At 50.2% G+C, this 24,043-nt stretch overlaps 1 protein-coding gene across 2 annotated transcripts; it reads right to left on the minus strand.

The window, feature by feature from the left end:
- Positions 1-658: 658 nt before the first annotated feature.
- Positions 659-23,749, minus strand: BCL6 (BCL6 transcription repressor). 2 transcript variants are annotated; one of them, XM_079921388.1, is made up of 10 exons: positions 23,656-23,749; positions 13,220-13,258; positions 12,228-12,400; positions 10,215-10,436; positions 7,615-8,586; positions 6,885-7,069; positions 5,333-5,500; positions 4,105-4,235; positions 3,853-3,990; positions 659-926 (listed from the first exon to the last, which is right to left on the minus strand). In XM_079921388.1, exons 3-10 carry the CDS (start codon positions 12,386-12,388, stop codon positions 783-785), a joined length of 2,121 nt encoding a protein of 706 aa, XP_079777514.1. In that variant the 5' UTR covers positions 12,389-12,400; positions 13,220-13,258; positions 23,656-23,749; the 3' UTR covers positions 659-782. The 2 variants fall into 2 exon arrangements, with proteins under 2 accessions (XP_079777514.1, XP_079777515.1); XM_079921389.1 differs by lacking the exon at positions 23,656-23,749 and adding an exon at positions 14,416-15,365.
- Between the last annotated feature and the right edge of the window lie 294 nt (positions 23,750-24,043).

The following is a 24,043-nucleotide window of genomic DNA, read 5'->3' on the forward strand; positions in this document are numbered from 1 at the left end:
GAACAAAACTACACATATTTCCTTCCGCAGCTTTTTTTGTTCTTTTTTTTTTAATACACACTTTGTAAATTGTAAACCTTCACTTGCAAAAAAATACAAATACACTGAGGCATTTTAGACAAAATATTTTCTTACTTATACAGATGCAATACTTAAAATATTCTCTTAAGTGCTCTTTCTCATAAAGATTCTCAGATCCGTGTCTGCCTGCAGATACAAAATCGAGCCTTTAACGCGGTTTTATATTTTTAATATATCTTTTTTAGGTTTATATATATTTATTTTATATATATATATATATTTATATATTTACAACTCTGCCATATATTCCTTCACCTTTGGTTAAAAAAATTAAAGCCCTCTCTTTGATAACATACCGAAGTCTCTTCTTTTAAAAGAATGCACATTTACATACAAAAGAAACATCTGATCCCACAAAACATATACATTCCTCATTTTGCAGACTGAGTCAAGTCAGAACTTTTGCATACTCCCCCAGCTTCGATATATAAAATGATTTTGCTTTTTGCTGACATGGTTCGCCTTACACATAGGAGAAGAAGCAGTATTATTTTCTTAATGTTTTACGGCAGTGGGGGAGGGGAGCGGCCGTGGCTCCCCCTCCCCCCGCCCCTCCCCCACCCCCCCACTCCCCCAGCTATGATTTGCACTAGTGGATGAAAGAGGCACTACATCATGGGATGAACATGGTAAAGTGTTACAGTATCCTTTGGGTAGATTCTGAGAAGGGGCTCGAATGGAAAGCATCAACACTCCATGCTTCAGCAGGCTTTGGGGAGCTCCGGGGGCAGGTCAGTGGCGGACACACGGTATTGCACCTTGGTGTTGGTAATGGCACCGTGCTTCTGGCGCAAGTGAAGACGCAGCTGGCTTTTGTGACGGAAATGCAGGTTACATTTCTCACACTGGAAGAGAACCAGAGGCAAACCGTTAGTCATCAACTCAAGAAACATGTCATTACTCAAGGACCTTGAGAAGGAGAGATTCTCCCTTCAAGGGATGGGGCAGCTCTTCCCTCTGGAAGGCCACTTTGAGAACCCACATGAATTCTGGCTTCTGCTAAGGGACAAGTAAGCTGTGTACGAATGTCCCTTCCTTGCCTTCCAAAGTGTTGGTCATGCTTTTACCCCACTTGAGATGAATTTCCCTGCTTCAGCTCCACAAGTTCAAGTCTAAACCAAAAATGCAGTTCCGATGCAGACTCCCCAAATTTTTAAGGCTTTCCTGAATCCCTCAAGGATGAAAATAATCCCTCTTTCCTTTGACTTCTGTAAGATTTCTAGCCTTGCCATGTAATGCCAGATAGCCTTGCCAACCCATGCATTAGCATCCTTCTCAGGTAGGGAATCCTTTGATGGTGGTGAGCACTTCTTACTAAACTTTATAATCTTCCCAGTTCCTAACAGAATATACCTCAGACAATTATGCAATAAATCTGAACATATTTGCATAAATGGATTAGAACAGTCTGAATTCATAAAAATTCTGGAATCTAGGATATGCTTAAAAAATACAGTTATATTCCTTTAAGTGAGTGTGTACACCTCAGATCAGCTAACAAGGCATTAGCAAGCAGAGCTGTTTCTTGCTTTGATTCAATGAATGGATGATAATGGTTTTAGTGGGAAAGTTCTTTAAAAGTAACATGGATGACTAAATGTAATGGGGTAACCTGATGCAATCCTGGAACAGAAAAACATTTTAGGTAAAAGCTAAGAAAACCCAAAAAAGTATGGACTTCAGTTAATCATAACATACCGGAATGGGTTCATTAGTTGTGATAAATGTACCCTAGTAGTAAGACGTTAGCAACAGGGGAAAACTGGGTACATACGGGAACTCTCCATACTATCTTTGCAACTTTTCTATAGATCTAAAACTATCCCCTAGGGGCTTGCCTGGTGGCACAGTGGTTGAGAGCCCGCCTGCCGATGCAGGGGACATGGGTTCGTGCCCCGGTCTGGGAGGATCCCACATGCCGCGGAGCGGCTGGACCTGTGAGCCATGGCCGCTGAGCCTGCGCGTCCGGAGCCTGTGCTCCGCAACGGGAGAGGCCGCAACAGTGAAAGGCCCGCGTACCGCAAAAAAAAAAAAAAAAGCACAAAAAACTATCCCCTAATAAAAGTGTAATAAAATATGTTCATATAGAGAATATGTTTTAAAATAAAAAAGGAAATATATTTAGAAAAATTAAAAAATTAAATGGGCAGGCAGTGAGTAGAAAGAGCCCCGGTCTTGGGAGACAAGGGCCCCTCATATCAATGGCACCCACCGCTGTGCGTCCTGAGTGCGGCATTTCTCTCTGAGCCTTGGCTTTTCCTTCTGTAAGGGACTGAGTCAATACACTCTGAAGGTCACTCCTAATTCTGACATTCCTGTGCATCTAAACACCCACAAAATAACTGAAACAGCAAATATGTACTGGACTATGGGCCAAGCACTGTTCTGAACACTTCAGGGAATCCATTAATTTAATATGACTCCATGAGGTAGGTGTTATTATCAGGCTAATTTTACAGATGAGGAAATTAAGGTACAGAGAGGGTAATTAATTTGCCCAAGAACAAAAGCAAGTAAGAAGATATTCACTCAAGGATTGATAAACAACTGAATGAGAGTAACCACCTTTTCAGGTTAACATTTGCGATATGGGTTAACGATTCATTCATTCGTCCTTGTGCCCATCACGACCTAGAGCGATGCCATAAACTCAGCAAAGCCAGCCTCATCTATAACAGTAGTTTCCACACCTGTAAACCACGGGACTCTTTTTTCAAATTAAATGGAAACTGGAAAGGAAAAGAGACTGGTACTGTCTCATTCCCGTCCTGTCCTGCGGGGTTGCAGAACCTCAGTGATTGGAAGAGCACAGTTTGAAAACTGCTCATCTACAGCATCCTCACTATTTCATAGAGAAAGAAAACTGTGGCCCAGTGAGAGGGTCAGGGTTTGCCCACAGCCCTAAAAAGGGTCATTGTCAAAGCTGGAATAAGAACCCAGATATCTCAGCTACCTGGCCAGTATCTTTCCCCTTTACAGCAGAGATCGGCAAACTGTTTCTGTAAAGAGCCAGACAGTAAATATTTTCCACTTTGTGGGCCTGACATTCTCTGACACAACTACTCAGCTCTGCATTATAGTGTGAAAGAGGCCAGAGACATACGTAAACAAGTGAGCCTGGCTGTGTACCAACAAAACCTTATTTGTGGACATTGAAATTTAAATTTTATATAATTTGTATGTCACAGAATATTATTCTTTTGATTTCTTTTTAGCCATTTGAAAGTATAAAAACCATTCTTAGCTCATGGAATTTCAAAAATTAGCCCACAAGCCATAGTTGGCTGAGACCCTGCCCTAGAACACTGTGATTCCAATGGCCCGATCATGGCCTTTCGCTGCTGGTCACCTGCAGTTGCCTTTTCTCTGTTTTTTTCCCTTGTATCACCACATTCTTCTGGTTCTCCTCCTACCCTATTGACTGCCCCCTCTCAAACACCTTAGCTCCTCTGAAGTAGACATCTAGCCCAGTTTAGGGCCGTGCTGGAAGCACTCAATAAGCAATTGTGGAATGAATGAATGACTCTTGATATCTATGTATTCACAATCCAGACCTCTTTCCTAAGGCCCGGATCACCTAGCCCAACACCTCCACTTTAAAGATGAGCAAACTAAGACTCAGGCCAAGGTCAAGCTGGTTGTCTTAGGACCATTCGAGTTCAGTGGTCATCCCACTGCGCGCCTGAGATTAGAGCAAACAGTCCTGCGGCCCCAGCCCTCCACCTCCGCACCCATCCCAGGCCAGCCAGCAGCCACGAGAGGCTAACGTACATGGTAAGGTTTCTCTCCCGTGTGGATTCGCAGGTGGCTCTTCAGAGTCTGAAGGTGCCGGAAACGGGTGCCACAGATTTCACAGGGATAGGGCTTCTCGCCAGTGTGGATGAGCACGTGGGCACGGAGGTGGGCCACCTGCGCAGGAGAGCAAAGAGCGAAGTGAGAGGCTCTGCCGGGGTGGGCTACAGACACGCCGCAGCCTCTCAGCGGCACCCGGGGCTAGGGTCCTTCCCCACGCCCTCTGCTCACCTGGACAAATCTGGCTCCGCACGTTTCGCACTTGTAGGGCTTCTCTCCGGAGTGGATTCGGGTGTGGGTTTTCAGGTTGGCTGGCCGGTTGAACTGGGCCCCGCAGATGTTACAGCGATAGGGCTTCTCACCTGTTACCGAGAGAAGGGGAAAAGGCAAGCCACACTCAGCAGAGGTCTCCACAGTCCCCGGGCCCTGGATTTCAAAGCAAGCTGCCCTTCCTGGGGCCACTTTGGCTTTCCTTCCCTTGGAAGATGTCAGAGAGAGGCGTCAGGGGTTGGCCACCCCTGCCTGCCAGCCCTCTCTTACACACGCACCAGCACACCTCGCCCACGGCCAGGCTCAAGAAGCAGGTGGTGATGTGGAGGGAGGGAAAGGACGCAGGGCGTGGGACAAGGAGGGAGCGAGGTTCCAAGAACCAGCCTTTTCATTGGGATTATCTAACTGTGGGACGTGGACATGTCACTCTCCTTCTCTGGGCCTCAGTTTCCCTCTCTGGAACCCGAGGGGTGAGTTTAGATTACCTGGGAAGGCTCTTCTAGCTCTTCCCTCGGGTGAGACTGATTCAGTCATCAACCCACTTCCCAGAGAGACACAATCAGGCCGCTCTAGTTTCTCTCCTTGAGAACAAACACGCTTTTCCGCTTGTGGCAACTACATCTGGATTCCGTTTGCACGAGAGCTGGGGCCCGAGTTGGAGTAGTTGCTCAGACAGAGGAAACCAATAGAAGGGCCGAGCCTTCCTTCATGGAAAGTTTCTGGGATAATAGACCCATTTAAAATACCAGGAGAGAGTCAACTTTGGACAACTATCAGGTTATTAGACGCTACCTGGGAAAGGAATGTGAGTTGATAAGGAACAAGCCCTTAGAGGGAATCAAGAGGCCTTTAGCGTTTTTCTGATTTATAAAAACCGAATTGACTTTGCCCCTCTCAGCCAAAGTTTCTTCCCCTGTGCAGTGGGATTAACACTTCTGACCCCAGCAAAGGTGGAGAAGCAAGACAGAGCCTGTCAGAGGAAAGACAAAGGATGTGGGGAGTGGCTGGGTCACTAAGCAAAGACGTGGCGGGGCTAGGCCCGCACTCAGGCCAGGGCAGCACCTGCCCCCTGCCTCACCCCACAGGGCACCGAGGCCCTACACTGCTTTCTCGAGAATGCTCTCCCCGTCCTGCCCCTGGGGAACCCTGGTGAGCTCGGGGGGTGGGGGCAGGGTGTACAGGGCCATACCCGTGTGGACGGTCTTGTGGCTGGCGAGGTTGCCCTTGTAGCGAAAGGAGGCCTGGCAGCGGTCACACTTGTAGGGTTTGTCACTGTGGGTCTGCAGCGTATGCCTCTTGAGGGAGGCCTCCTCAGAAAAGCGGCAGTCACACTCATTGCAGAAGAAGGCCCCGTTCTCTGTCGGAGGGTGGGAGGGGGCACCAGCGTCAGCACCACAAGGAAGGGAGGTAGGGCTCCGAGGCCTCCCCACTCTGGAGCTCCCCCGAGGGCCAAACTGAGCCCCCAGCGCCCTGTCTGCCCAGGGTTCACGGGAGCCCAGAGCAAAGGGCCTGTGCGGATTCTCTTTTTCTTAGCATTTAGAGTCTCGATCGTGGAGGCGAAAGGAGACAGATTTGAAGATTAAGGTATAGGAGGGAAACTCAAACCCACAGGTACCCACATGGCCTGCGCCAGCTTGAGGAAAGCTTGGCACCTCCTTCTCTCGAGAGCTCTGAGAACTGACTTTCCTTATCAGGTCATAGTTCTACTTACATTCATACACAGAAGCCCTCGGGTAAGACAGCCTCTGTCTGTGTCTCTATCTCCAAAATCAGGATAATAAACCCCTGTCCTGCCTACCTCGCAGGCTCACGTTGTATAACATAAAGCATCATAGGAATGTAAGATATGAATCAAAGTCAAAGATACTCTGAGGTCATCAAAGGAGGAATTAATGATGACCATGGTCACCCTTGCACCTATCTGGACTTCATGTCTCCCAAACAGTTTGAGATAGGGAGACCAAAGATGATGGTGGAAGTAGAAACACAGGCCCAGAGAGAAGGAACTGGAGTGTAGAGCAAAGGCAAATGGCCACAGGGCCAGGAGGGGACAGTCCCTGCTCTCCCAACTATCGGTCCATGACCCTGTGCCAAGCCTCTGAGTGTAAATAACTAATTTTTTCTTTTGTTTTAACAATTTGGAAATGACACATCAGGGTAGTTCACCCCTGAAGAGGCATCGCTGGGCTATCCTGTTACAGACAGAGCTGGAGGAAGAGGTAAAAACTGGGGAGGCCAGTCACACACTATCCAGAAACGTCAATTAATAATCAGTTCAACTAATCGAATTCAGCTGACAATAACTGAGCGCCTACTCTGTGCTAGACTCACTTGGCCCGATGGGAAATGCAGGCATGAATGAGGCCGGATGCTTCTCCTTCTGGAACGTACAGCCTAGCAGGGTGAACCAACATGCACACCAATCGGTTGGGGTCCAGTGGGCCTGAGAAGGCTCCGGGAGCTAGTTATAGCCAGCCCCACAGCCAACTTTGCTGGAAGGAAGCTGAAAAGGCTGTGTGGTCCTTCTGCAGTCCCCCAGATTAACTCAAATTCCCCAACCCTTGCTTTGGTCAACTAGTTCCCTACGAGGTCAAGAGTGGGACTACGGGTTGCTGATTTAAATGCCATTGGACTTCCAACCAGGGGCTTCTCCCAATCAATGACAACAGCGTAAATAAAATGGAAACACAAGGCCTGTGGAACAGAGGCAGAGGCCAGGGGAGGGAGGGGAAGGAACTCACCACAGCTGGAATCTGAGTACTCAGACTGGGTCTCTCCCAGCTCCTCGGGGAACGTGGGACCAGTGGCGTGGAGGCACATCTCTGCGTGCTGCGGGGACTGAGAGCCACAGGACGTGCACTTGGGGGCGTGCAGGTAGAGCGGAGAGTGGCTCTCACTGCTGCTGCGTGGGGAGCCGGTCAGTGACCTGTGGGCGGGGAGAAAAGGGCCTCAGCAGCTGGAGCAGGGCAGAGCGCTCTGCCTGGCATTTTTGCATCCCCTCTTCCCTGTGCTCAGGGCAGCCCAGAGGCCAGTTGGAATCTGACGCCACAGAGTTATTTATCCCCTAGCCTACCTCCAAATAGCAGACACATCGAGATCACTGATGGGGGCCACACCGAGCCCAGACTCCACTCCCGGGCCCAGTTTCCTCCCCTCAGTGCTACAGTCCACAGCCTCCCTCGGTCCAAGGCAAGTAAGAGGACTCCCCGCTGCCACAGAGATTGCAGGAGCTTGGGATTCTTGGAATGCTCATCTACCATGGAGGGGAATTCTCTCTCTCTGTGAAAATATACCGAAGCTCAAGGTCCTTCCTCACTAGGCCAATTCAGTCAATAGGCCTTGGCCCATACCTCCAATGTGCTCAGCATTTCAGGCAAGAGCAGAACACAGCGCCCTGCACCCATCAGAAGTGACCCCAGAACCCTGCCCCGGTGAGCCCCGACCCCAGGTCCGGACTGCCTGTGAAATCACCTGTTGACGATGTTATTGAGCCTGCTGGCCTGTGGGATGGTGGAGTCCTCGCCACTGGTGCTGAGCTTGGTTGGGGACTGGAGGTCAAGGGTCTCGGGCTCCATGGGCGGCTGGCAGGCCGCCGGGGCAGTGTAGGCTCGAGGGGAAAGGCGGCCCAGCTCGGCCTGCTCGGGCCCCTCTGGTTTGGCATTCTGGTTGAGGCTGTTGAGCACGATGAACTTGTACTTCTTCCAGTTGCAGGCTTTGGGGTCAGTGGGGCTTTTGGCCGGAGGGGACCCGGAGGTCTGGAGGATGCAGGCGTTCTTGCTGCTGCAGGACTCCGTGGGTGAGTTGGGTTGGCAGTCGGACTTCTGGGGGCTCTGCGGGCTCACCAGACCCTTCCGGTTCAGGGGTGCATTGGGCGGCTCGAAATGCAGGGCGATCTCATCCTCCGACGAGGGCCTCTCTTCCTCTTTGCCGGCCTTGTCACAGGCGAAGTACGGGGCGCTCCGGGCCGAGGGGGCAGCAGGCTTGGGGCCCTCGGCCACACTGTAGTGCATATCACTCCGCGCCTCCTCCAGGGCTGCCTCCTTGGGTGAGTACACGTTGTTGTGGCCCACAGTGGGGGAGAGCTCCATGGCCGGCCGACTGTACTCACTGGGGACTGGCCTGGCACTGTCGCAGGGGAGGGTCCGCTCCTTGGGGAAGGAGTTGGCCACAGGCATCCGGGCATCCCGCAGCTCCTCGTCGGAGAAGAGGAAGCTGCTGACCGGAAGGTGGCCATACATGGGGTACGAGGCTGGCGGCGTGGACAGGCCATTGTACAGGCTGGGCGCGAAGGCTCTGCTCTCACACCCAGGGGCGTTCCTCAGGGGCAGGCTGTTCTCCACCACCTCCCGGCCCCGATAGGCCATGAGGTCCTGGGGCATCAGCATCCGGCTGTTCAGGAAGTCTTCACGGGGAGGCTTAATGGCAGGGACCATCTCTGCTTCACTGCAGGAGCAAAAAGAGAGAAGACCCCGGCCTCCAAGTCAGAACCTTCCAAGTGACACTGGTCTATGAAACCACATTTGCACTTGAGTCAGTCAGACCTGGGCGATGTGGCTCTGGAGTAGGGAAACACTTGCAGTTACAAGGCAGTTCTGCTAAAAGTCTAGCAATCTAGCCCACAGCTGGGGAAACAAGGCCCAGAGAAGGGAAGTGAGTTACCCACACAATCAGTGCCTGTTTAGACGTGATTTTGCATGTTTAAGTCCCATATGTATACATATGCATGAATCTATAATTATTCAGATGTTACAGAATATAAAGCTATCAGAGTCCTTATCTCATTTCATCCTTACAGAAGGGATGTAGATCAGGAATTACTGTCTCCATTTTACACACCTGGTAACTGAGCTTCAGGGAGGGAACAACTTATACGATGTTGGTGCTACATGTTTGGAGGGTCTTTGTTATACTGGTGCCCTGTGAAGAAGGGACTCGCTCTATATACTGCCTGGAGCCGTGGGCGAGTTTACTTTGGAGAACAGGCAGCACGTGCCAGCGTAGGAAGCCCTGGCTCTGCAGCAGCCAGACCTGGTTTCCAGTCCCTGCTGTGCCACTTAGCAGCTCTGTGACCTGGAGCAAGTTACCGAACGCTCCAAGCGCAAGGCCTGACCCAGAGAAAGCATTCATAATGATGATCTTGCCACCATTATCACCCACAGGAGACAAAGAGCCCAAGCTGCGTATACTTGAAGGGACATTATGTGGGTGAAAAATAGGCCAGCTCAGTCTGATCACAGTTAACAGAGCTAGAACCAAGGAGTGAAGGTGAAGGGAGCCAGATTTCAACCCGCTGTAAAGAAGAGCTTTCAAACTATCCAAGGGAGAACTGCATGGCTCTGGGAACACTGAGTTCCTGGCTCCTGGAGATGTTCAAACAGAGGCCGCAAACCTTTCTGTCTGAGAAGGGATGCAATTATCCTGGAGTAGCTGAATCCAACGGTTCTATAGAAGTCAAGGCCCAAGTCTCTGTTCCACTTAGCAAAGCTCTTCCCTTCTTTGGCTCTCAGGTTCCTCAACTTTCCGTGATAGTCATGTCTTACCAGCCCTCAGATAGGGGGCTAGACCCAGTGAACCCTATTTAATTCAATAAATGTTCTCTCTAGTAGCAGCAGGGTGACATAAAAGATGAGTAAAGCAGCCCACAGTCTGGTGGGGGAACTAAGGGGCATATGTAAATAGTTACAGTGGAAGCCTAAAGGAGAACTAAAACATGTATGCAAATAGTGAAAACAGAGGCAAAGTCTAAAAGACAGGCAAAAGGCTTTCAGACACAGCTGAAGAGCTGAGGAAAGAGCAAAGTGATAAGTGCACAAACATCTATGAAGAAGCCGGCATCCAGGCGTGGTCTTACAGGATGCGTGGGAGGAAAGGGTCTATCAAGTGAATGGAAGGAAGCAAGAAGTGGGGAGGCACACGGCATATCTAGGTAGCAGGAGTGTGCAAAAGCAGTGGAAAGGTAGGTTGTGGCGTATCACAGAGGATTGTTTCTTCTGTGTGCAAGCATTATCAATTGTTTCCGACCCTGTCTGATCCCTTCCATCTCCGAGGCTTCCATCTAGGCAGCAGCTCACCTGGCCTTGATGAACTTCCGGCAAGTGTCCACAACATGCTCCATCTGCAGGTACATAGCTGTGGCCATCACGGCCATGATGTTGCCCTCCCGCAGATTGAGCCGAGATGTGTACATGAAGTCCAGGAGGATGCAGAACCCCTCCGGGTTGATCTCAGGATCCAGGTTGATCACACTGAGGTTGCATTTCAGCTGGTCTGTGAAGATGCTGTAGAACAGGCCACTGTAAGACAAAGAAATGTCTCACTATAACAGACACATAGAAACTGTTATCAATTACAGTCACCACGGACGCTCAGCCCCTCTCCCCTGGACCTAGCTCCAGAGCTTCCATGGCAATTAATAATAGTTGCCAATTATGGAGAATTTACTAAATCCCAGAGAGTCATTACACACTTACATACACTATCCTGTGCTCCTCATAACCTTGCAAGGTAGATTCTATCCTTCTCTCCCTTTACAAACGGGGGAACTAAGATCAAAGAGGTCAAGTGAGGGCTTCCCTGGTGGCGTAGTGGTTGAGAGTCCGCCTGCCGATGCAGGGGACACCGGTTCGTGCCCCGGTCCGGGAAGATCCCACATGCCGTGGAGCGGCTGGGCCCGTGAGCCATGGCCGCTGAGCCTGTGCGTCCGGAGCCTGTGCTCCGCAACGGGAGAGGCCACAACAGTGAGAGGCCCGCGTACCACAAAAAAAAAAAAAAAAAAAAAAAAAAGAGGTCAAGTGATTTTCACAAAGTCACAGAACCTGTATTCTTTTGGTCTTAACTGCACAGCTTACCAGAGCTAAATTTAGCACTCATTTGCAGTAACTATTTTGAGTCTATATCTTTGGGATAAGCATTTCTTTTCTTGTTCCATCACATTATCCTTATTTTTTAAATCTTATTGTATTTTTTTAGAAGCAAATTGGGTATTGATGACAAATAAAATGATGCCTACATCTACAGTTTACTGATTTTCTACAAGTCCATAGACTATCACAAGGTCAATACTCCTAGGAGAGCCAAGTCAGTGTCAAGCCAAGCCTCCAGGTACCACGGTGTCTGGTAGAGGAAAGAGCACTCAGTGAGAGGCCAACATTCTGGACTGTCATCTGGATTCTACTCTTTCTGAGCGTGTTGCCAGAAGTGAGCTAGACTTCACCCAGTAGTTAGCTAGGCGACCTTGGTTAAGAGACTTCACTTCCCTGCACCTTGGTTTCCTTCTCTGCAAAGCAGAAACAAGAGTGTCTCCCTTACAGGCCTATGGCAAGAATGAGAATGTGAAGGGGACAGATTGATGCCTGGCACGTAGTAAGCATTCGGTTAGCGTTACCTATTCTTTTTCTCTCTATATAAACCTCTCCACTATTGGAAACAAAGGTGCTTGTTGTAGATGTTGAATAAGTCCTCTACTAGCAATCAAGATCCCTGGCTCTACGTCAGTTTGCCTGTGAATGTCTTCATTTTATCATCTATGAAATGGAGCTAATCGTGCCATCCATAACACAGGCCACTATGGAGATCCAGGGAGGTGCTGTAACATGAATCGCTCTGAACACTTGAAGTACTTGTCAAGTATGAAGAATTAGCCAGCTCACTTTCACCAACTTACATATGCTCGGAAACACCCATAGAAATATAGTCATGGTATAAATAAATACAGTCATAGGAAAAAAAGAGCAAAAGATCTTAAATTAACTCGCTTAAAATATTTTAAAACTCGCTTTCACTTTTCATTTTTTCACTGGTTCACTGAAGTTAGTCTCCATGTTTGCCCAAAACACATCGCTTCCGGAGACAGTATATGATTTCTTCTCCCTCTATCCCCACAGAATGGAAACTCTTTCTTTTCTAAAAGTATGTTCATTCGTTTGCTTCCTGAGAACTCACTCGGCCAGGCCACGTGCTGGAGATCTGGAGAAAAATGAGATGTGATCCCAAACACAGCCAGAGGCCTCCATGCTCCACACTGGCAGCCGGCACCATCGCTCCCCTTATATCCATCATCCACCTTCCGCTTCCAGACCCCTCACCTGCAGGCCATGAGGACCGTCTTATGGGCTCGGAACTGCTCCCGGCTCACCACTATGACAACATCCGTCAAGATGTCGCGGCTCCGGAGGCGATTAAGGTTGAGAAGAACGTCACTGGCGTGGCGGGTGAACTGGATACAGCTGTCAGCCGGCGAGGCCATTTTTTTCTTCACCTGAAAGAAAAGGTCAGAATCTTGTTAGTCCTCCAGAACCTGTTTCCTTCTCACCAGGAGTGTGAGAGCAGGTGGCTTAGCCTGCTCCCTTGTGTTTGCTTTTGAACAACTCATGGCCCATCTCTGGGCATTACTCTTCATGTCTGTACAATGAGCTAATAATCTTTAACCAACTTGTTAACAGAAAACCCTATTGGGGAAAGAGGAGGGAATGAATATTTGTTGAATGTTTTCTCCACATACCAAACACGCTGCCAGCATTGAGAGGCAGTGAGTGTGTGACAGGGGAGAGAAAGCATGCTTTGAAGGTGAGCGCATGGGCCATACCTTTTGCAGGCTGTGTGACTTGGAGCAAGCTGTTTTACGGTTTCTGGGCTTCAGTTTCCCAAAACGGGAGTAGTAATTCCTAGGCGGTTGTAAAACTTAGAGATACGTGCCTGGTCCACAGTAGATTCTCAAAAATCGTAGCTATTCTCATCGGCATCTCATTTCATTATCCCAGCCACCATCTGTCTCTCCCCTGCTAGGCTTCAGGATTGTCTGACTGTATCCTGAGCACCTAGCGCCTTGCTGGTGCATAGTAGGTGGCTAAATTAATGGGAACCGAGAAACGAGTAAGGGAATGAGTGATCGCACAACAGTGTTAAGACAGTCGAACGCAGGGGCAAAGGGGTGGGGGCTGGGTGTGACGGACAGGCAATCGGCTCTCCTTTATCTCATCTAATGAAGAGTGGCACCATTCACAGAGACACATACATTGGCAAATTAAAAGAAAAGTTTGTCCACAAAATTGTAAAGCACATAATTCAATTTACTTACCCAATGCCTTGATTCACAGTCCAAAATTTTGCTTAAAACCTGCAGGGAAGATAAAAAAGCAAACAGAAATTGATTTCATGAATGTAAGATTGTCCACTATAGTCTTATTTTAGGACACACATATTTAGTTTTACTTTGATAGCTGCAGCCTGCCAGCTGGTGCGGTTTTACCACAAGCTAGCAAACATTTTTCCCAGCTCGGCTCTTATGGAAACAACGGGCATCCAAAGCCATGCGATAATAATGTTTTTACCCTGAGTACTGGGAATACAATTTCATACATTAATTACATATACGTAGACACATTTATTTCCTCTCTCAGAGTAAAAACTGTATGCCATCCAAAGGCCCTTGAGTTTATGGGAAAGAAAAAAATAATAAAAGTGATGCTTTCAATACTAATGAGAATGATCCTTCAGGGGCCTAAAAACTCTGGATGCGTTTCAAAACCTGCTAAAATATTCTCTTTCAAGGCCTAGAATGACTCCACAAGGCCAACAGGGTCAACATCTTTATCCCTATTTCACTGATGACAAAACTGAAACTTGGGTTCAAGTGGCTTGCTCAGGACAAACAGCTAGGCAGTATTTCCTGACTAGCTGAAACACTTAAGACAGAATAAGGAATCTGCAGAATACAGCCTGAGATGGTATATCTACTCTTCTCTCCTTTTTTGAAATTTCCCCTCCCATCCCTCTTGGGCCTAAGACCAGATACAGGGTTACAAACTTCCGAGTTTGTGCTTCCCCCTGCTGGTGAAAGATTTAACTGTGAGGTTTAGCTGAGAACCGGCCAGGAAGCGCTTAGGAAATATGGACCCTCTCCAAACTGGTTTCTCTAAAACAAAATAATTTAAAGCATAGGTGAAAGACTATCATTTATGATCACATGTGGGCTGCAAAACAGAACAATATTTGAAACCACACACCCCCCCCCTTGCCCGACTTTTTTTAAAGTGTAGCCCTTTAGAGTTATCTTCCGGGTAAAGGGGCCCGAGGCCAGGGAGGTCATATTGGGCCACATAAATGGTGAGTGACCTGGCCCTAGGTCTTCTGGCTTAAATTCCTGTTCCCTTTCCAAATCAGCCTACGTGCTGTAGAACATGCAAGACAGCACCCTGACGTGGGTGAATCTCATTTTTAAGTTCCTTCCCTCACACAAGCACTTTGCCCCCATTCCAGGCTGCTGAGTCTTACCAAATGAGCACTCTAAAATGAGAGGTTTCCTTGAGTCTGTAACCAAACACTCTGACATTTCTCTGTGGTCCCAAGTGCCAGTCACTCAGTCTCATCGGCTTCAAGGTTAATGTGTGCATGTGAGTGAGTGGGGATGGGGGAAGGAAATGGGGGAAGGGAGAGGATAGAAAAAGACAAAAGAACCTATTTATTTCCTCCTCTCCCCATTCTAACTCAAGATGGGCAAAGAGAGATACACTGAATGGGTCCTAACCAAAGTCCAAGGATGGTCTCCTTGGAAAACGAATGCGGAAGACACGTGAGGTTTATTTATAAACCTTCCCCTCTTCCCCCGTGGAAGAGATCCCTCAACCCTTCTGGAATACCTAAGGCTGCCCTGGAACAAGCTTCAAACACCATCTTGCCTGTGGATTTCCAGTCACAGACTTTTGGAACCACAGGAAGCCCAGATTTGCCATTTCACCTTGACAAGTGGCAATGACTCACTCCAGATGCGGAATGAAACAAACAAACAAAACAATTCCCCTGGGTCCACTGTCAGCCAGGCCCTAGGCTGGGCACTTTCCACTGTAAACCTCTCGGCCTGGCTTGACCAAAAACAAGGCACATACACTAAGGCCCCTGTCCTTATTAAGTCCACTCCTTTCTCAGCTAGCTTTGTCTTCGGAGCCCCACAACTAGTGAGTATGTGGGCTACAGTGGGCGTGGGCAACGCTGCCGCCCTCTAGATGCTGCAGGTGTGGGAGCACTACAGCACCTGGTTTGGTTTTGGGGACCACTCAGCTCCTTCCCATCCATGATTGTGGCTGATAACAATACCAGCCCCCATTTGCTCGGAGGCCACCGAGGCTCCAGGGGATGTCTCGCCCAAGATCTCAGAACTAATTCCAAGCAAAGCCCAGGACGAACGCCGTCTCCTAGCTTCGGCCATCCCACCAATGCCAAACGCAAGACTCATTCCACAGAAACAACCAAGAGAGCAGAGCTGTCAAGGAGAAACTGACATCTGCAAGGGCCCAGACGTGGGCTCTCCCCACCCCAGCCAGCCCCAGTCGCGGAAACCACCAAGTGAGAGCTAAACATGGTCTTTTTCACCCCACACACTTTCCCTTTGGCGCTTTCCCTGTGTATTTTCAATGAGGCACCTTGAGAAGGCAGATCCTTTAAAGGGTCTGAAGAAGAAAAGAAGAGGGAACTCCCCCTCCAAAAAGTCAAAGAGAAAGAAGACAGCATAAAGGAGAGGGAGAGAGACAAGAGGTGAGGAGAGCAAAGCCATCCAATATGAAAGACCCCAGCCTTTCCCTCCCGCCTCCAGAGGCAGCCCCCGTCTCTTGCTCACACACAAGGGCACAAAATCGAGCCGTGCGGCCAGGGCAAGCCCGCGCAGATCCGCAGATTCGCCCACCCCCATCACACCGTACCTGTCTGCCAGGGACCGCCCACCCCCGGGCGTGCTGCCCGCACCGCGGCCCGTCCACCTCGAAGCCCCCGCAGGCGCGGCGGAGGCCCGGCGGTACCCCGGTGGCAGCCCTTAATTTGGTTACATTCAAAAAAAACTTTTCGTGCACCTCGGTAACGAACATTATGTGTGCCTTTTTTCTTTCTCTTTTTTTTTCCTGTTACGCCGTCAAGGCAGGGGGCAGTGAGGGGAATGGCACAACCCTCTCATTCCCGGAACGTAGTCGATCTCCACTCAGCGGATTTCAAAGAACACTCTCTGCCTATCGCCGGCTCCAACGAGAAGTAACTTTCCAGGAAGCTGCCGGCCCGGACGGCCGCCAGGATCGCAGCCTGCGCCGCGCGGGCCGCCGGGGATTCACCCGGCGAGGTTGGCGGAGGGGGTGGGCGCCCGGGGAGGAGGCTCGCGAGGAATACGGCACACTTTCCCCTAAATACCTCGTCCGCTCCCGGTCCAGAACTCCTACAGTTCACCTAGTTCAACCCTTTCCCCATAACAATTTTATAAATAGGGAAAGTCAGGCACAGCTGGTCTAGAACCCAGGATCTCGCGTCCAATCCCCGGCTTATTTCATGACTTCAAGTTGCCGAATTCCGGTGTTTGTTTGCCTGGTGTGTCTTTTTTTTATCTTTCTTTCTCTCATTTTGCTTGCCCCCCCGCCCCTCCCCCTGTTTTAAAGGGAGTGGTTAGGCGAGGACTGAAGGTAAAAAAGATGGAATCCCGAGGACTGAGGGTCTCCATCCAGCGCTCCCCAGCCGAGTTGGAGGAAAACTAAACCGAAAGCCCCTTCCGCCTACGTTGGCAAGAAGGCGAACCCAGCTCGGCTCGGTTTCCGCCTAAGATCTTTAGAATAGGAGCTGTCAGGCCGAACCTGGCCAGATTTCGGAATTTCCGAATCCGATTTCTCCGAAACCATAGAGAAAAGGTCGGGATTCGGCAGGGCCCTGGGCGCAAACCCTATCGCGTTCATGGGCGCGCTCCAAGGTTGCCTCGCCTTCCCGTGGCCTTTCTCGGAATTATAATCCCTGGGCGCCATCGCCTAATCGGTCTCAGTATCGGGCTCCGAGGGGCACTTTTGGGGGCCGGGAGGTGGGGAGTAGGGGGCGCGAAAGATGCAACCTGTGAGGCCGCAGTCCACTCCTAAAACTGGCGGGTAGCGTCACAGTGCGCCGCGCATCACATCAGCAGTGGAGGCGGGGTCAGTAAAGACTGGGCCTCTCTGGCTTCATAAAATCCCACTTTCTCATCCCTTCGCCCGGTGGGATAAAGGTGAAAGCGAAGGCTGAAATTTAATATGGGATGGGATGAGAATCTAGGAAGGGAAGCTAAAATTAAGTAAATGCACTTATTGGAAATTAGGAGGCCAGTGGTTCCAGGACTAGCTCAAACCTAATCATGTTTTACCGCTGGCTAACACTAGAGGGAGCCCTCCATCAAGGCTTAAAACCGACAACTCCTTGTCGCCCCGCCCCTCCTTCCCATTGACCTAGTTTAGACACAGTCTCCCGATTTGGAGAATGCCTTCCGCCCTTCCCCCTTCAATATCCCGTTCGGGTTTTGGATTATTGGTCATCTAATAACTCCAATAACTCGTTGAGAAATCCAAAGGAGAATCTGGAAGTGCGGAGCACTCTTTAGGGGCAGGGACGGGGGATCTTAATAAGGTTGGAGCTGCCGCAGTGGAACCAGCATCAGGGCTCCTTTCGGAGCGCTCCCTTTCTCCGCAGCGTCTCAACTAATGAGCTGCTCGGGTCTAGCCATGGTGATCTGGAGGTGGCGGGGTAGGGTCAAACCGCCGAGTTGTTTTTGTTTTGGGGGAGAAACACTCCTCGCGCTCTTGGCTGGGGGCGGGGGGGTAGGAAGACAGTAGATGAAAGTGAATTTGATAACGCGGTGGCCTTGGCAGTCGCTTTGGGTGACCGAGGAGGTGTTCAGGGACATTATGTCCTGACTTTCATTTCTATCACACTTCCTGCCAACAGCGCTCTTGCAAGCCTGCAAGCTTCTAGGAAATGCAATAAAATAGAGGGATGTGTTTTATCATCAAGATCTGAAGAGGAGCTGCAGAAAGGACGCTCCCCAGGCGCCCAGCTCGTGACAGCCTTCCAGAAAGGGCCGGCAGTCGATGCCAGCCGACCACGAGCAAAGATATTTTGGCCATCCTGGCTGGACCGGGCTCGGCCTTTGCAAAAAGTCTGGCGGGAGAGGGGGGAGGCATGATCTCCCCAGACAAACAATGCCTTTAAAAATCCGATCTGGACAGAAGTCAGCCAAGGTCTTTATTCACGTTAATGAAGATGGAAGGCACTAACTGTCCTTGGAAAGCGATGAGTCAAACTTGACCGCTCTTCAAACCCGTCCCCAGATTCGTTTCCAACCCGAACAGAGGCGCGTTTCTCCGACGCGGCCTCCAACAGCTCCCGCAGCGGGAGAGGCGGAACTCGATTCCGGCGGACCAGGGCGGTGGAAACAACGGCTTCTCCCGCGGGTGTGCGCGCCTGCGGTCGCTAGGGGCCGCCAGCACTCGGTCGCGCGTTTGCCATCTTAAAATTTGAGCTCCGAGAAAGAAAACTTTTCTGAGAAGCTGTTGTGGATTTCACTCTGCCGGTCCATAGGACCCACACACACACAACTGATTTCTCGCCAAGCCACTAAACAAAGTTTGGAAAGAAGGAGAGGAGAGCTATTTCAGGATCCAAATGTGAGCCTCGGGAGCAGCGAGGTGCATCTCTGCAAGTCTAGGGACTGGGCTTTAATCACGCCCTAACACAACGCACAGCCCCCTCCCAAGAAATAAGACTCCCACCCCTGAGCACTACCGTAGGCTTTTCATGTCTGTGACTGAAAATCTTGGGCCATGCTTTCTAAACAAATTCCTCGGGGACAGCTGGGGAACCCTTTCCAACAATGGTTACCTAAGAGGTTAAAATCATGGCTCCCTCTGACTTCTGCTCCTTTCTCTTAGATAACTCAAAGGGGCGGAGATAAACTCGCCTTTGACTTTAAGTCACTGACCTGGAATTCAGAAGCTTAAAATCGGGTTCCGGTTAGGTCACTAATTCGCCATTAACCCTCTCATCAGGCCTGTTTCCTCAACTGTAAAGCGATATATGTCCTAGAGCCCCTGTGGCATCCCTCCAGTATTGACTTTTCCGGGGGAGAGGCCACAGAGACTGGGAAATCGTGTTTTCAGAATCGGGTACTTTTCGGTTCTCTTAGCGGAGACAGATGCCCGTCGCTGAGTGGCTGTGAATGGAGCAAGCATCCGCAGGCTTTCTAATTTTCATCCATCGTACCAAAACTTTGGAGGTTGGGTGTCATCCTCATTGGAGGGTACCCTCCCCTCTGTCAGTCCTAGCACCTGGTTGGGATACTTGGGGACCCGTAGGTGACGCGGTCGGTCCACTGCCCTAGGCAGGGAACTCAGCCAGGACCCACCACTAGGTGGCGGACTCAGTCCGTGCGAAAATCGCCGCGCGACCACAGCCTTCCACACCCGACTGCCCCCCACCTTTTTGCTGTTGTTGTCTCTTAAGGGAAGGGGGGGGGGTGCCTCCATAGGGCAAAGCTGGAAAACACTGAATTTACTAGATGTAATTCCTTCTTCCCGATGCTCAGGCCTCTAGCAACCAAAACGCGGTATCTGGAGCTGCGTTCATGTAGTATACCTTGATTCTTCCAGCCCGAAAGGCTGAATGTATTGGGAAGAGAAAGAAAGGGTGCACATGTCTTCAAAAAGCAGAAGGCAGTCAACGGCATTACCAGAGCTTTCTACCAAACACTGGTCGACCAGCAAAACAGTCGGGAATAAACTGATTCCCACGTAGAAAAGGGGTCCTGGAGGCCAAGGGCAGGCTTAACAGCGCTCGGCTAAGCCGGGGATGGGGGAGTGGGGATGAGGTGGTCTTTTGGTGGGGCTCTCGTCTCAGAGTGGGAGGCGGGGAGGGTTGGGAGGAGCCGTTCCTGGCCTCCAGTGGGGCGAAGAGAAACCGGCCAGCTTTCCCACAACACAGCACCCTCGCTCGGATCACTGCGGTGGCTTTCCCACTTGTTGCGCAGTGCAGGCAACTGGCACGCGCCACACTACTTTGACTCCCAGAGGACTCCAAACCCGGCTACGGATCAGCCTACCATTGCCCCAGTCCATCCACAAACCTCCCTCCCCGACCCATCCCCGCATACACCATCTTCAACCGCCAGCAAAACTACAGGACTTCCAGTCGCTATGGTTTTTTACACCAAAACATTCCTCCTTGTCTCAATATCAGACAGACAGCAGAATTCGGGTGCCCTGAGAGGTCAAGTCCAAGAGGGAAGGGGGGCTACCTCCGCCAGGAGAACTCCCCTACTTAAAGCCAACCAGGCAAGCATTCCCGAGAGAGAGCGCGCGCGCGCGCGCACACACACACACACAAACACACACACACACTCGAACTACTTCGCCTATTATGACACCATCCTAGCTTTTCTCCCTCCTTTTGAGAGATCAACTACAAAGTCCTTGTTAAAAAGCTACTTTTATCTCCCCTTCCTAAAGAAAAAAAAAATCCTCAAAAGGTCATTTCACAACATTTTTCAAATATTTGACTTTTGCAAATAGATAGTTTCACCCACCGAGGGGTGGCGCTACCGCACCACCTCCTCTGAATCGCTAAATTTTTCACAACAAAGTGGGTTGTGAGTGTGGCTACCCGGCAAAGGAGAGAGGGAAGGAAGAATTTTGACATCTAGCCATGGCTACCATTTACTCAACCAATAACTGGAACTCTTTAAGGCTCAGCAAACGACAGCTTAAGAGTTTGGAGTCCCATTCCTGTCAACCAAACCCACAATAAAAATGGGACAGGCTTTTCAAGAAAGCAAGGAGTAGAACCCTTCAAAACTGAGCATAGAGAAAATGGCCAATTGGAGAATTCCCACTTCTAGCTGCCTTCTTCAAGTTGCCCGGTTTTTACAAACAGCTACTAGCCTTATTGTCACTATCAACAGACCCTTAAAACCAGTCAGTGCTTGGGCCTGCAGTATTGGAAATCTTCCAAATAGGATATTGGAACCTTCTATTTATAAGTGGGGGGAGGGAGGACTATTTCCCATCTTCAGGTTTCTATTTTGGCCTGAAGACTCAACTACAGTCATTTTAGCAAGGGAATGCCCATCTCCTGGTACTCCCTTTCCATTTCCTCCTCCCCCAGAGACAAATATCTTTTCTCCTTTTAAAAGAAAACACACATATATTTTAAAGCAAGAATGTGATTTCACCTCGTTCCTCTGAGCTCATGTTTGCTACCTCCAGGAATAGCGGGTGGACTAGGGCCAGATGAACTTCAACTTGGGTTGCAGATTTACGAGGCTCTGTTCCTGTGCCAAAGGCTCTTAGTAGTAAATAATGAGCAAAATAGATACCTGTCTCCTGACAGATCCTGCGGGCCCCCCTCTTACGTTTTTTTAAAGTTATTTATTAAAACCACACACACCTTGCAAAGAAAAAGGGAAACTGGCAGTCTCTGTAGAGGAAGCCGGTGGCATCGCTCAGAGCCACAAACTGTATTTCTAAACAGCCCTTTCCCTGGTTCCTTCTCTCCTGCCCCACTTTTTTTCTTTTTACTTTTTTTTTAAGTAAAAAAATGCATCTACTGACATTTTACTTAAAAAAAAAAAAGAAAAAGACTAAAGCATTACAAGATTTACCTCCTGGAAACTATAAACTGAACAAAAAATCCATAAAGGATTAAATCAGTTTCCTGGGGGGGGGGGGATGACCAGCTCACAGAAGAGGTCAGGGACCCAGTAACAGCTCTGGACTTTGAGCACCCACTTTGGGGTCATTCCTTCGGCTCAGCTGTCAGGACCCCCACCACCAAGTCAAACATTTCGAGAAAGTGCACAACATAAAAAGGGTCTTTTTCATGCTTTTTTTTTAATTTGTAGGTTTGTGTATTTGTTTTCCATAGGATAGCTTTTAAAACTCATTATTGCCACACTAGTTCCATTTTTGGCCAGTTCCAAGATAATACGGCATCATAAAGGCGCAACGCAATCCACAGTTCTCAAGACGTTTACCACGGTCACTGCATCCGGCAGCGGGGTGGCCCCTCGCTCCCGCTGCTCCCCAGCGCAGCCGATTTCCGAGGCTCCAACTCCCCACCCACTCCCTCCCCGGGCCGCCGCCGCCGCCGCCTTCCCGCATTCTTACTCCCTCAAGGAGAGCCACAGGTTGCAAATCCAACCAACCTCGCAATCCGTTTTTGCAAAATCACTCACAAAGATCTCCCGTTCGCGCCCGCGCCCCCTTCTCCCGCGCCAGATCCCCCAGCCGGGGCCACAAAGTGCCCTTCTCTCCTCCCGGGTCTCGCACGTAGGACCGCGGGCTGGGGCTGTTTGTTTTTCCCCTCGCCCAGCGCAAGGACCTCGGGAATCTGAAGCCTTGACGCCGGCTACTCTCCGGCCCGCAGTTCTTGTTTGTTTGTTTGTTTTTACAAAGCCTGCACCATGGGAAAAATAAAATTTAGGAAAGCGGGGGAACAGCCATTGGGAGCTAACACCGAGTCACGAAGCGCCCAAAATACAAACACCGCGACCGCCAGAAATCCCGCCACCTTCCCGCTTGGCTGGGCCGTCCTGCGAAGGTTCCCGGAGTCCCCGCACGCTGAACAGCACCGCAGGTGCAAACGCGCACCCCTTTCCCACCCACCCCCCAAATCCCCGTCCCGCCACAAGCTTCCCTCCCCACGATGGGGTGAGGGAGCGCGCGGGGCTTCCCGACTCTCTAGACTGCAACCAAGAAAGAATAATTTTCAAAGTATTCAACATCCCCGCCCCCAGGCAAGCTAAACCTCCCCCAAAACGCAGGGGAAGGGGACACCAAAACACTCGGATCTCGTTAGGAAGATCACGGCTCTGAAAAGAAAGAGGAGAACCCCATACTTCAACTGGGTTTATGAAAAACAAAAAATAAAAACAAAACGAGGAGTTCGCTTGCATTTTTCCTCCCAAATCTCGGCTCGGAGGTAGGGAATCTAGAGGACCAAGGCCGGTGGAAGGGAGCCAGCGGGGCGAGCGAGCGGGCAGCCTCCCTCCTCGCCTCCCGGAGTGACCAAGAAGGACGTGAGAGGGGAAGGAAGGAGAGGCGAGGGAAAGGAGGAGGGAGGGAGGGAAGGCGAGGCTGGAGCGAGGGAGCAAGGAAGGCAGTTTGCAAGCGAGAAAAGAGGGAAAAAACACAGCCGCACGAATCCAGCGAGATCACAAGCCGTACGCAAGCAGCAGCAGAAAGAGCGAGAGCGCTAGCGCGCGTCCTCTCCGCCGTCTGGGGCCAGACAGCCCCCAGACTTGCCCGAAACACCCCCCCCCCAAGCACTGTCTCGTCCTTTCTGCTCCGGCCGCCCCCTAATTCCCCTCCTTCCTCTCCTCCACCTCCTTTTCAAAAACCAAAACAACACAAGGGAGGGTGGCAAAAGCCTCCCCAAACCGGCCAATTCACTCAAAGACAACAAGAATAAAATAGTAAATATATAAAAATCTATATCCTAGAGTGGGAGAGACGTGGGACTAATCTTCGGCATTTATTTTAACACCTGACAGCTACAATAAATAAATATATACATTTACATCAATAGATACACATAGGAAACTTGTAGCCAAAGCATTTGGCAAGAGCGGAAAAAAAAGAATTAAAAGGTAAAATAATGATCATGAGCAGCGGCGGCGGCAGCGGCACCAGCGGCAACAGCGGCGGCGGCGGCGGCAGCAGCAGCAGCAGCGGCGGCAGCAACAGCAATAATCACCTGGTGTCCGGCCTTTCCTAGAAACTTCTTGCATCACCACTTCTAAGAACCCCAGTTCTAAGAATCAACAGAGCTCAATTCTCGGAATTTGAGCTGCGGGCCTTACCACTGCTACGTGGCAGGGGAGGACTCGGTGTCAGCTCTCCGCGACTTTTGCCTGCTTTGGCCCATAAAAAACCCTCAAAGGCACAATATTTTCCCACTGTCCGGCATATTTCGGGTTCCTCACAGGCTGGGCGTCTCGGGTTTGGAGGTTTCGGTTGTGAGGCTCGAGGGGCCAGACGGCGGCTCTCCCTCCCCGGCCCCCGGACGATGGTACAGCCTGCTCCGCCACCGTCACGTGGGCGCCCCCTCTGTGACGTCGGCGTCTTTGCTGTAGCAAAGCTCG

Source organism: Stenella coeruleoalba (genome assembly GCF_951394435.1).
Source record: "Stenella coeruleoalba genome assembly, chromosome: 5".
In the NCBI taxonomy this organism is placed as follows: domain Eukaryota; kingdom Metazoa; phylum Chordata; class Mammalia; order Artiodactyla; family Delphinidae; genus Stenella; species Stenella coeruleoalba.

Excerpts from the sequence above, each read along its gene's own strand:
- BCL6 (XM_079921388.1), bottom strand. The coding sequence starts at position 12,388 with ATGGCCTCGCCGGCTGACAGCTGTATCCAGTTCACCCGCCACGCCAGT. Across the intron at positions 10,437-12,227 it reads ACGGTCCTCATGGCCTGCAG|TGGCCTGTTCTACAGCATCT; the intron begins GTGAGGGGTCTG and ends TTTGTCTTACAG. Across the intron at positions 3,991-4,104 it reads GCGGAGCCAGATTTGTCCAG|GTGGCCCACCTCCGTGCCCA; the intron begins GTGAGCAGAGGG and ends TCTCCTGCGCAG.